The sequence below is a fragment of the Apodemus sylvaticus genome, chromosome 8 (assembly GCF_947179515.1).
Source record: "Apodemus sylvaticus chromosome 8, mApoSyl1.1, whole genome shotgun sequence".
NCBI classification, from domain to species: domain Eukaryota; kingdom Metazoa; phylum Chordata; class Mammalia; order Rodentia; family Muridae; genus Apodemus; species Apodemus sylvaticus.
In genome coordinates this window covers 101,394,824-101,408,285 of record NC_067479.1, presented here as the reverse complement: position 1 = coordinate 101,408,285, position 13,462 = coordinate 101,394,824, and the positions used below count along the sequence as shown (strand labels likewise).

Sequence of the window (13,462 nt, the reverse complement as noted above, 5' to 3'; positions counted from 1 at the left end):
GCCCAGGAGAGAGATAGGGAGCAAAGCTGTGTCTTCTTGAGGGTGGCATTTGAGAGGAAAGAACAATTTTAACTGGCAGACTGTAGAACGTGACCAACAGTCCCACAGACAAGGAACCGGAACTAGTTTCTTTGGGTAAATTTATTTTTACATCTATAGAAAATATATGCTATAGGTTAAAATGTCCTGTGGCTATTGATTTTCTTACTGAACCATTTTGGGCTGAGAAGCTAAACTGCTTCTCTATCAGACAGCAACGGGACCTCAAGGGAAATAGTGTACATTCCGTGGGCCAGTCTCCAGCAGCAAGAGATGTCTGTCTTGTCTGCAAGGATCCTGGAGAGTTGGATAGAGTGTGACACCCTTCTAAGGGACCTGCTAGGTTAGGAACCAGCCATCCGTTCGTCGATTCCAAGAAGTATATGCCTACCAAGGCAAAGGACAGTTACCATGCCACCACAAGGACAATCTTAAGTTCACACAGGCAGGATACATGAAGGCTTTAGAAACCTTGATGATTTCAGGGGGGTGGGGGGTTCCTGCAGGCTAGCCCACCTTCCAACACTCCATATTTCTTAAGCTTTCCTGTGGAGGCCCCTCCCACACATGTTCCTTGCGCTCTCTTGGCTGAAGAACTTTTGCATGCTTCTTGGTTTTTCATTCGTAAATGGTCCTCATATGGGCGTATATAATGTGCCCCGTTCATCCTCTCTTAATTTACCTCCTCTTACCCGAGCTTTTGTAATACCCAAAAATTAAGTTGTAAACCCCATCTGCTCAACAACCAGTTAACTTCTTGGGATGCTGGAAGTTGTAGTTCTTGGAAAATAGCAAAGCCTCATGGGAAAGTCCAATGGCCTCTAAGTCAGTCTTTATGAACCCCTGCAATTGTCTCGGGAGCCATTCAGCTGAGAAATCCCAGGGAATGGTCCTAACCAAAGTCCGTCTCTTGTTCAGTATTTAATACTTAATAGAGCTTGCTTTAAATTTGGCTCAAGATGGCAGAATAGGTTTTTCTCCATCGAATCTCAGGATTAGCCCCTTATTGTCAACCATCAGCAGAATGACAGCCTGACCTGGGCACAGGTAGCCTGGTGCTTTAGACTCTGAGCACAGCCTAGGCATTACAGAGCTCTGTGCCACTCAGCTGAACCATAATGATGCCACAGGCCCAGCGTCTGCCTTACCCTCCTTTTGCTCCCTGGGTTCATGCCATTTGTCTCCCAGACCTTTGCTGCTGTGAGGAAAAAGAAGCCTGAGAGCTAGCTATCAGCATCACCACTCCAGGTGTAGGGAATGCCTTCCGGGGAATATTTGTGGGCTTGGTCTGGAAGGACAGAAGCTGCCTCAGGAGTTGAGAGTTTGAGCAAAGGCTCAGTAGAGTGTGTGGCCATTGCCCACATACTATCTATCCTACACAGCCTGGAGATGGCCTGGCTCATCTTACCCTCAAAACCAGGGCCTGGCACTTGCTAAGGCACTGTGGTGGCTTGAATATGCTTGGCAGAGCAAGTGGCACTATTAAGAGGAGTGGCCTTATTGGAGTAGGTGTGGCCTTGTTGGGGGAAGCATGTCACAGTGGGCATGGCTTGAAGACCCTCGTCCTAGCTCCCTGGAAGTCACTTTCCTAATTGTCTTCAAATGAAGATGTAGAACTCTCAGCTCCTCCTGCACCATGCCTGCCTGGATGCTACCATGTTACTGCCTTGGTGATAATGGACTGAACCTCTGAACCTATAAACCAGCCCCAATTAAATGTTGTCCTTACAAAAGTTGCCTTTGTCATGGTGTCTCTTCACAGCAGTAAAACCCTAAGACAGGCACCCATACAATATTGTGCTTGCCCTGTCCCACTCACCCCTTGTGCTTAGGCCATGTGTCTTAGAGGCCACAGACCATACCTAATAGAGAAAGAGCCCTAAGTGTCCAGAATCTGTCTACCTAGCCGAAAGACACCAGGCCTACCTGTTTCATCTGTGGTCCAGGAAGTCCACCACAACCTGACTCACCATACTTGCCAACTGCCCTGCTGAACTCTCTCTACTCCCTCTCTGGGTAGCCTCTCCTTCCTTCTCCAACTGACTGCACATTATCTTTTATGGGCATTTGTCATGGTTCTCTGTAGTGTGGCAGTCACCTCTTTGCACAGCAGTCTCTGGGATCAGGCATGTATCACATCCCAGTCCAGCCATGTCTAAGGGATGGGCAATCTAGCTTCGTGTGGCTGTGAAACACTCCCTTACTCCTGCAGTTGGATTCTCCCAGATGCCTTCCCTTGCTCAAGCTGGCATCTAGTAAGGACATTTTTATTTAATCACGTTGCCAATTGTTCAGCAAGGGCTAACTTCAGTCTCCACCTAATTTAACCATGCTGTAAGTACCCAGCGTGGTACAGATGACTTCAGGAACATGTCCTCAGGCAGTTCGGTGTCCATGTCACAGATGGACAGCAGACTCAGAGACATTTAATGATGACAAGTTCAAGATAACACTGCTGATAAAAGTCAGAGAAAGGATTCAAACCTAGGCCATTTGGTGCCCCCTGAGCCTTTACCTTTGGTTTTATGACCCCTTTCCCAGCTACATTTACAAGAGAGCAGGAAGATCTGCATTCGATGGAGTTATTGCTCACTCTAAAAGTTAACGTTCAACTCCGGACAGTGGCTTCTCACTGCACAAGAAGTTTCTTTTTCTAACCACTGAGGCCAAAACACAGAACAGTTCTCAGGGCTAGACATTTAGAAATACACGCAGCAAGTCACCTAATCCTCCTGACTTCTTGAAGAGCTGGTTTATTATCCCATTGGGAGGGGCCCACTGTACTTATGAGACTTGTGGGGCTGGGATGCCTTGCCTATGGGGGAAACGCCTCTTTCTGCCACCGTATAAATGTCTTCGGAGGCCAAAGGGAGGTCTTTTGTGGCACCGCTTCCTCGCTGGCTGTGAGACTCCAGCTACTTCACTATGAGACTTCTCGCCCTTTCTGGTCTGCTCTGCATCCTGCTCCTCTGTTTGTGCATTTTCTCCTCAGAAGGTAACCTGCCCCTGGGCTCCAGTCCCTGAGCATTGATTCCATGGTCTGGGAAGGTTTTGAACAGAAAGTAGTGGGGCACAGGTCCCAGCAGACAGTCGTGAATATTGGAGAGAAGTATGCAGATATTTTGTTCACTAAAGAGTCCAACAAGTACCTTGGGGACTTCAGACTTTATACTTTCTATGTGCCATCTTATGCTCTCAAAGACGCTGCAAGCCCACTGTGTAAACAGTGTTTTGGCACCAGATGTATAAACGGAAGACATTGTGGTTCCTAGGTACAGTAAAAGGGAAGGTGTTTATTGTAGATGTGGGGTGAGTAGAGCTGGGGGCAGCTGGAGGAGTCTGGAGCAGAGAGAGGAAGCAGTACAATGAACGTAGCCAGCAGACAGAATGTGATGAGGAAGGGCAAGGGAGGAGCAAGACAAAGAGGATTTAGGTAAAGAAAACCAAGAAAGAGAAGGCCAAGAGAGGAAGCCAGAAGAGAGCACGGGTGGAAAGGTCATGGTTATATGGGAATGAAAAGCCGGGGAAGAGAATCCCATGGTTTGGAGAAGTTGAGGAGAGAGGGACAGAATGAGAAGAATTGCGAAGAGCAGGAAGTTGTTATCCTGAGACGCCCTGGAGGCCTGGGTGCGCTTTGGTGTGCTAACAGGCTCCACAGACAGTCATTTGTCTCTTTTGAAAGTAATAAGGAAACGGCTCCTTTGGTTGAGGAAAACATGCACCAGAACTGGGGGAGTGGAGTTTCCTTTGGACCTGACCACTCTGTGAAGTCGTATGCTTACCATGCAAGCACAGATCCACTCAGGTAGCTACGCACCCGAGTCATTCTTGTCTGGAGAGTCAGGCAATCGCTATTGCCACCTAGGTTGCGTTTGGGACAAGGTAAACGAACAATTGGCTTTCTAAACTTGAGTATTTCAAATCCTGCACAGAAAGCTCTGTGTGCAGAAGGAATGAAGTTATGTACATGTGTGGGAACATACATGGTCTTTTCATCCCTGTAGAGAAGAATATTTATACCTGCTGCCTTTAAGATGTATTATTTTATTTATGTGAGTATGTAGATATGCCATATGTGTGCAGATGCCCTCAAGGGCCAGCAATGGGTGCTGGGCTTCCTGCTGTGGAGTTACAGGTGGTTGTGAGCCACTGGACTTGAGTTCTTGGAACCAGATTTGAGTCCTCTCTTAAAGCCTGAGTCATCTTCCCATCCCCCTATTGCCTTTCATCATTCTAAAAGCCGAGTATTGGAGTATTTTTCTCTTACTTAACCCTCTATTTACTTTTTTATATTGCTACTTATGATTTAACACTTAGTGGACATAAAACATTTTTTTTTAAATACCCCTCACCATATTACTTAATCACTCAAAATACTGATGCTTGACTTCATTCCTGTACAGGATCCTCCCTGAGTAGTCGGGTTACAGGAAGCATTTGCTTTTGGTTTTCGTTGGTTGTTTGGTTGGTTGTTGCTTCTCAAGTTTCTATGGTAAAAATGCACCTTCTATAAGAAAAACAATGACTAGTTTCTTCAACATAGCCCACAGCACTGCCATTTATCAGAGCCTTATTTTTGGACAATTTCAAGGTCACCAATATGATTCTAATAGAAATCCAATGGGAATGGGGTCTTTGACCTTAAGCCTTCCCCCCCCCCATTTAGGATTGTACCCTGCAGCTTCAGGGCATATCAGATTTGTATGCTCAACAGATTTGTATGAGCGTGACCTGACATCCTGTGAGTGATGATTCATGAATTCATGTGCTCAGACATACTATATTAAATATACAACCACAAACTGCTCTGCGTATCTAAAATGTTTCCTGTATTTAGGATGTTCTTCTTAGACTACAGATCTGGATTACCAGTCAGAATTAATGTGTAAGCACAGAGACATTTCTCCACAGTGCTAAGGTTTTTTTCAAAGCATCATGAGAAATAGCTATTCAGAGGGTACAGTGACCTCCAAGATTGACTTTATCTCTGGAAAGCCACACACCATAAGTTACCTCTGCCTTCCCTCAGCAACCCTCATCCTGCTTTTGTTGTTGTTGTAGGGGGTTGTTTGTTTTCTAACAAATATTCTTTTATTTTTTTATTTTTTATTTTTTATTTTTATTTTTTAGCTGTTCAAAGTCTCAAGGTTTAATGGAGGACTCCAAATATACAGGCGGGGATGGGGGGGAACTCTTCCCCCAAAAGCTGGCAACTCGTCAGCAGATTCACATAGTTTCTCTGTGTAACTCTGCCTGCCCTAGAACTCCCTCTGTAGACCAGGGTGGCCTTGAACTCACAGATCCGCCTGCCTCTGCGTCCTCAGTGTTGGAGGTAAAGACATGTGACACCATTGCCGAACTTTTAATAAATATTTTTAAACGCTGTGTCTTGTGAGTAGAAGCTCTCCCAAGTCATCCTTATACAGACTGGCCCGATGGTGGCCCTGGCCCACTCTGTACTCCTTTTCTTCTCAGGGAGAAGGCATCCTGCCAAGTCCTTGAAACTCAGGCCCTGCTGTCACCTATCTCCTAGATCCAAACTGACAACCCGGAAAGGTAAGTGACCTCATCCTGTCTGGGCTGGAAGTGAGAGGATTTCTAGGATGGTCATGGAACCAGCCGGTTGGTTGGCTTCAGGTGCTAGTACAGAGGGACCGCACTCCATCTCAGGCACAGAAAGTTTAGATTGCCCTGAAGAGGCAATAATTTAATCATTTAAAGGTGAACACCTTCTGTCAAGAAAAAGTATATAGGTACAGGGGCCAGGCATGGTAGCGCAGAGCAATCCCAGAATTAGAGAGGCTAACACCAGATGAATGTGACTCTTGAGACCAGCTAGAGATACACACTGAATTCATAGCTCAAGGGCTGGAATGTGGCTCAGTCAGTGGAAGAGTGCTTGCTTAGAATGCCGAGGGCTGGGCGGTGGTGGTGCACACCTGTAATCCCAGCACTCTGGGAGGCAGAGGCAGGCAGATTTCTGAGTTCGAGGCCAGCCTGGTCTACAGAGTGAGTTCCAGGACAGCCGGGGCTATACAGAGAAACCCTGTCTCCAAAAAACCAAGAATGCCGAGGGCCCTGAGTTTAGTCTCCATGGGGCGTGGCGGGGAGGAAAGGAAGAAAGAAGAGATGTGGGCTCGCACCATGGCTGGGTGGAAGACCTTATGGAGAGACTACGAGGAGGAATGCAGATGACAGAGAATAGAAAAGAGATCAGAGCAAGCAGTAAGCATGAAGGTCTGGTGTGAGCAAGCAGGAGGAGCAGAGACAGAGGAGCTACAGAGCAGAGGGGCCCTGAGCATCAGCAAACCATAGCCCATCTGTAAACCTGAAGCAGAACCTGCAAGCGGGTCTCCAGCCAGTGTGTGGAGCATGTGGATGCAGAGAACAATAGCTTGGGAGAAGACAAGGCTGCACCCAAAGATGGAGGCAGGGAGGCTCAGTCTTAACACCAGGCTGGGATCCATGATCAGCAGGAGCCTGCAAGAGCCGAGCTGCCCTCTCCCAAATGGGGGACCAGAGAGTGAGTAGCAGTGATGTAGGCAGGCCCATGTCCAGAGCCAAAGCACACAGATTGCAGCTCCAGGACGGCAGCAGACTGAAGCTCTGAGATGCTGTCCCAGGGTAGATGCCAGACTTCTGTGATTTTCGAATGGAGTCCTAGAACTTAGGGCAGGTACAGCCCGGTGGAAAGGCTGGCTTCAATCAAGGATGCGTGTCTTAGCTCTCTGTAGAGCCAGTACAAATTCTTGCAAGTCCCAGGCTATAGCTCCCCATGCTCTTCCAGTCTGTGGCACCAGAAGCCTATGACCAGTTACCCAGAGTCCTGTCTGCCAGTTGGGGAACAAAATGAGGAAGACAGGATAGCTCCAACCTCAGTGCCCCTGAAAGGCTGACAACCCCTCCTCCACACTGCTATCACACCCTGTCAGGGCTTGGTAAAAATAACTGCCTCTCACACATATCTCGTGAATAACCAAGTGTGAGGCATCCGCCTAGGGGAGGTGGAGGATGAGCACCGGCTGCCAGCAACTCTGCTCCCACAGCAGCCTGTGAAATAAAGTGCAAATGCAGGGGAGAGAGGTGCCAGCTCCCTCCCTAGGAGGGCTTGCTGGAACCTGTCCTTGCCTCTAGCCCCTCCCTGCACAGATGCACAAAGGCAGAAGAGAAAAGAGGGACTGAGGGAAGAAGGAGTGCTCACTCACACCCTACACACACTACACACACCCACATACCTGCACAACCACATAGACTCATAGGCAAGCACACGCATGCAGACATATGCATGCAGACACACGCACACCACATAATTGCACAAAAGCATTCACATTACACACAAACCTACACATACCACATTATAGACATACACACATTTAGGGTTACAGACACACAAATACATACATATATGCCACCTATTACATATATAGACACAAACACTATACACCTATAGGCATACAAATTTATGCACACACACACACATATAAACATATGTAACTATATATAGATATGCACATCACATGTACATAAACATATACCTACTTGATATACACAGACTTAGGCACATGAATAGACATGTACAGACAGGGATGGATAAACACACACATCACACTCTACACATGTGGAATGTGGCTAGGTACACTCATTGTATCCAGTAAAAGTGCAGCCTTTTGTTGAGCATACAATACTACAGGAGAATGACCTCAATCACCAATCCTATGTTGAGACATAAGTTTCAAAGATTCTATGACAGAACTTAGAACAAGAAGACTGAAGCAAGCATCTTTACTGGACCCTTACCAAATAAACACCAGGATCTGTGGGTCTTCTGCACTCTAACTGGCTGATTCATCTCTGGTGGGAAGTTTCCCACAGAATTTCAGGATGAAACTTCCTGGAAGGAAAGTGCCCTCGGGGTGAGGTCTGAGCCCCAACACGTGCTGGCTTTGTACTCCTGAGCATTCTCCTCCTCTGTAGAAAGTGTGCAACTGCAGGATCCAACTTGCTGCTGTTGAGAAATCAGTAAGGCTATGTCTACAGAACACTCAGCTCAGCACAGCCAAGTCCATGACGCCCTGTGAACCTGTCTTCCTGTCACAGTAGAGGAGGCTGCGTTTTCAGGGAGAGAAGCCATGTGTATTGTGTATCTTTGTATATGGAATTACATAGCACGTAGGTGTTGTGTATGTGGTATCTGTATATGTTCCTTTGTACATGTGTGTGTTTGTATGTATGTGGTGAGTGTGAGTGCATGCATTCATATGTATGTGTGAATGAGTGTGTGTGTGTGTGTACCTCTTCCTCCTCCAGCTTCTCTTTTCTCTCTTGACTCTTCACTGCTGCTGATTACACAACACTAACCCACAGCCCATGCTTGCCCAGGCTTGGTACTTCCACCCAGCATCTTCCAGGACAGACCTGAGATCCAGAGAGAAGGAATGAGAAGATGAATCAGAGAATTGGGCAAACAACGGCAGAATTTCAGAGTGTTTTATGTTCTTGTCATCTAGTCTCCTGTCGGGGTTCACAGGCAGGAGTACCTGCTCCACTTTCTACAGGATGAGCAATTAGGCACTCGGAGAGGGCAATTAGGTACTTGGAGTAACTGCCACTCATCCTAAAACCTTTCCCAAGCTCAGCTTTGTGTCTACTTGCTAGGCTAGGCCTATGGGATGACACCATGTGCAAGGCATGGTATTCTGTGCGGAAGTAACAAAACCATTTTTGAAAATTGACATGATAAATGAATAGCAGGCTGAATTGATGTGATAAATGAAGAGCAGGCTGACTACATTTAGCAGCTTACTGGGAGAAGCGGTAAATGCGTTCTTAAATCAGTTTTATAACCTGTAAGGCGATCTGCATAGCCATACTGTCTAGGCTGCACTTTTGAAAAGAACACTCAATACAGTGACGCAGCTGGCTACTGAGGGGTTTTGACACTGTCCTAAGTCAGACTCATAGCTTCTTAACTCCCTCCACATCAAAGGTATAGCCTTCGCCAGGTCATCTTCCCCCCATGTGTTACAAGATCCATGGGAGCTCTTGGAAAGCCATGTAGAAAGACTCTTGATACCTGAAACAAGCCCAGGTCCTAAGGATTTGAACCAGTCTGTTTCAAAGCTCAACAAAATGAGTTAGCTCAAAAGCCACACTTAGGCTGGAAGGCTGCAGAGTCTGTTCCCTTACCATGCAGGTACCTCTGTCTTTACAAGGGGCTTAACTGAAATGACAAAGATTACCCACTGGGTAAGAGGGGGGTCACTTGAGAATTTCAGGATAGCAACACCAGGGTAGATGTATAACATCTCAGAACGATAACTACTAGGAGTGCCCGGAGTCCAATCGGAGGAAACGATTCCCTGGCTCCTGATGCTTGTAATTCTATTCATTAGCCTCATCTGCACTGACAGCCATCCTCACCCCTGGGTAACCCAAGTCAGTAAGTATAGTTTGCAGTGAGTTTGCATATCAGACAGATCTGTCTTTCATCCTAGTCAATCACATTCATTTGTTCCTTTATTTGCTTGTTTGCATGTTTGTGTTAGGGTGATCAAGTTTAATTGGTGATGACTGCATGTGGTTGAGGATGACTAAGTATTACTTTACATAAGTATGCACTAACACTTGCAGTATCCTGAAAATTAGATTCTATTACTGTTGTTGGTGGTTTTGTTTGTTTGTTGTTTGTTTTTTAGTATGCAGGGCCAAACAACAGAGAAGTTAAGTTAAAGAAATGTGTTGAAGGTACAGTCAGAAGAAGGCTAGTGTTTTATAGCTTTTAAATCCAAATGATTCGGCTCCAGATTCCGTGCCCTTAATTTCCATGTCACCATGCAGATAGGAATACATTTGAAACATAGAGAAAAATGATCATATCACCATTACTTATTACCCTTTCCACTCTCATAAAACACTCGCTTGTCTTATTTTAATTGATGCCAGGAAAGGCCCATTTAGGTTCCAGAGTGGGCAGTAAGATTCCCTTTCTTGATTTCTTTAAAATTTTAGGTGTAAGTGTGAATCTTAATCATGTCTTCCTCCTCTCCCCACCCTTGTTGTACCCTCTTCACTTTGCCTTCCCATGACTCTTCCCTGTGTCTGCTGTCACTCACGCCCAGGAAACCACATGAGGCCCTGCAGACCATGCAGAAGCAAGCTACCACCCAAGACATGGGTGGTGCCGGGGGCTCTCCCACAGATATAGGGCCTCCCGAGGCCTGCCTCCACCCAGATGAAAGGTTGATACCTGGATGTGAAGACGACCCCCCTACCGACCTTCATGGCCCGTGAGCTGTGACACCAGAATGCTTCACTTCAGCCAGCTGGGAGGATTGCAGAATTCCAAGTCCCCATTCCAAAGGTGCAGCCAACCTTCAGAGTCACTAAGATCCAGGCTCAGCCCACAAGTCTTCATGGCTGCTCCTACAGAGTAAAAGTCTAAGATTCCACCTGTGGGAGCTACAGATCCAGAGACTTCCACGCTGACTAGAATGCACAGTAACAAGGCCTCGGTGTGATCAGCAGAGACTACAGCATCTCGGAAACCATCAGTCAGCCTCCTTGCATTTAACCCATGGTGTCTGAACCCAATGCCTGTAACTTCCTAACGTAATCACCAGAAGCACACCAAAATTAATAAATCATAAATCAGCATACACACTACACCTGGAGCATCCTTGTCTGAGAAAGCTAGTAATGCGACCTGAGATACACCGCCATGCTGACAGGTAAGTGTCTGCAAACACTTGGAGCTCACCCCTTCATCACAGAATAACCTGACCAGCAAGGAAAAGGAACAGCACTTAGGTGTTTGGGTTCCACACAGCAGGACACGAAGCCTACTCCTGCCCACGTTTTTCTGTATGACTTAGGCTTGACAGTTCAGTTTTCTATAAGATAGGAATGACAGGAAGAATCTACTGAGGAGCAAGCAGACAGGTGTAGGGTCCCTGCAAAGTCCTAGGCTCAGAAAGGCCCAGGAAATTCCTCAACTAGAAGCCGTGTTTGTATCCACAGTGAGCACAGGGCTCAGAGGAGACAGGTGGCTCAGCTCTAAGACGTTTGTCCCAGTAAAGCTCCCTCTAATCGGATCCTCCCGGCAAGGTGAGAAGCACCCATTACTTCCAGGCCCGAGTGAGAACACCAAGACCATGACATGGAAAGCTCATAGGCAGAGCATCCTTTGAGACAGCCATTCGCAGGCAAATCAGAGCCTGTATCTTCTCATGGGCCAACTTTCCACCTCCCTTTCATAACCGTTCACTCACTCACTCACTCACCCACTCACTCACTCACTCACTTACTCCTCCCCCTACCCATTCCCAGGGGTCTAATTCTCAAAGAAAAAGGTCATCTGACATTGGAGACGCTGACATCGCTGTGTTGTTAGCAGAAGGTGAAGAACTGAAGGTGACATTTAAGAGTAAAGCAAATTAGACAAGCACCTGAGACATGGATTCAGTGAGAGAAGCCATCTAGAGAGGGATGTGTTGTGTGTGGGAGAGGCACTGGGTGTGCTGAGATGTGTATAATCCACTTACACGGTGTGTGTTGGTGTGGTATGTAAGCGTAGAGCGTATACATGGCCCTGTATGTATTGGGTTGATGTAGAGGCAGGAAGATTTGAGAATGAGAGCACAGTTCATCAGCTGTGTTGTAGGCCAGAGGAAAGTGGGGAAACTGGGCCTCAGAATGTCATCGTGCTCGTATTTTCCTTGAGAAGAAGGAAGAATGAGAATAGGTGAGAGCAGGAGAGAATGCCGGTAGCACCAGCTAGTGCTAGTGGGAGAGACAGAGAAGGCAGGAAGAGGCGTTGGAAACAGCAGTGGTCTAACTCCATGCTTTCCAGGCTTCCTGGGCAGGGGTGGGGGTGGAGGGTCGGGGGATGTGGCCACACCCATTCATGGCTCTTTCAGACCGACCAGGAGGAGCCCTGTGTTTGAAACTCCTACTTTATTGGCAACGAGAGCGATGGTAGCTTCTACCTCATATCCTCATCTCCCCTCCATTCTCCCTTGAAAAAAGAAACACATGTATGTGAGACTTCATACATGTCCTACTAGAGGAAGAAAGGTGAGAGTCCAAGGACAGAGCCCATCCCATCCTGGAAATGTGCACGACAAGAAAAGCACATGATGGAATCCCCAGTATCTCTGAGGGGAGGGGACAGTAGAGGTTACATGAATAAGTAACATCTGGGCACAGCTGGTCCTTAGAGAAGGGGAGCAGCTCCTAGGGTAGGGGGTGACTGCAGTGTGCCAGCTCAAAGCTGCTGCTTCCTGGAAAAGGGTACAGTGGAGGTCAGCCTTCCAGGGCCACCAGGCCCAGAGCAGCTCAGGTCATAATAACTCAAAGGAGCTAGGATGTGACACCTACTCCTCAGCCCCTACCGCCACCCCACAGCTGCCCTTTTCCTAAAGAACAGAATAAATCCCAAATCTGGTTTCCAGGAGCAACTGAGCTCAGTGTCAGGCCCCACCCAGGCCCATCATCCCAGGAGGTGGATGCGGATCCCCACAGGGACCGAGCATCTCCTGCTTCTTTCACTGGCTTCCAGCATCAGCACCACGAGCTTTGAAAGGCAGTGAAGAGCTTTGCTCATGAAGGGCCGATGGAAATTAGTGAACGTGGCTACTCATGCTTGGGGAGAAAACCCAAGCATAGAGAAGTGATTGTAAAGTAACAAGACTACTAGTTTTATATTGCCTTTGTTAGCTCCTTGAAGAACCTAGGCATACTTAGAAGATGGAGCAGGGCCATTAGGGAATGTATACTCTTGCCTCAAACATACAAAAAAAACCAAAAACCAAAAATAAAAATATCACATGTAGGTGAGCAAATTTATATGCAGATGGTATGTATGTTCGTGAATGTGTTTGTGTGTGTATGCATGCATGTGTGTATACAAATGTGTCAAATTCATGTTTGTGTTGTAGGTAACTGTAAAATGTATGAGGGAGGCAGAGGCAGGTGGATTTCTGAGTTCGAGGCCAGCCTGGTCTACAGAGTGAGTTCCAGGATAGCCAGGGCTATACAGAGAAACCCTGTCTTGGAAAACACACACACACACACACACACACACACACACACACACAAATGTATGAGGGAGAGAGCTTGCTTGTGGCTCAGCAAGCTCTTGCACAGTGGTTCTCATCTGTAGGTTGTGAAGCTGCCCAGGGCAACAGCATGAGAACCAATCCTTGAGTTCCATTGCAGATGATTCTCCTGTCAGAGACATCAAACCAAGCCCTCCAGGGAGTCTCCAGACTCTCTAGACTGTAAAGTCAAGATTATGGCACATAAACCAGGTGACAGTGGTGCATGCCTTTAATCCCAGCACTTGGGAGGCAGAGGTTAGTGGATTTCTGTGAGTTCAAGGCCATCCTTGTCTACAGAATGAGTTTCAGGACAGCCAGGGCTACCC

General features: G+C 47.1%; 1 protein-coding gene across 1 annotated transcript; it reads left to right on the top strand.

Annotated features, from left to right (window-relative positions):
- Positions 1–2,931: 2,931 nt before the first annotated feature.
- Positions 2,932–10,685, top strand: Gpr15lg (G protein-coupled receptor 15 ligand). Its single transcript, XM_052190672.1, has 3 exons — positions 2,932–3,034; positions 5,515–5,595; positions 10,158–10,685. The coding sequence occupies exons 1-3, from the start codon at positions 2,965–2,967 to the stop codon at positions 10,241–10,243; spliced, it is 237 nt and encodes a 78-aa protein (XP_052046632.1). The 5' UTR covers positions 2,932–2,964; the 3' UTR covers positions 10,244–10,685.
- Positions 10,686–13,462: the final 2,777 nt, after the last annotated feature.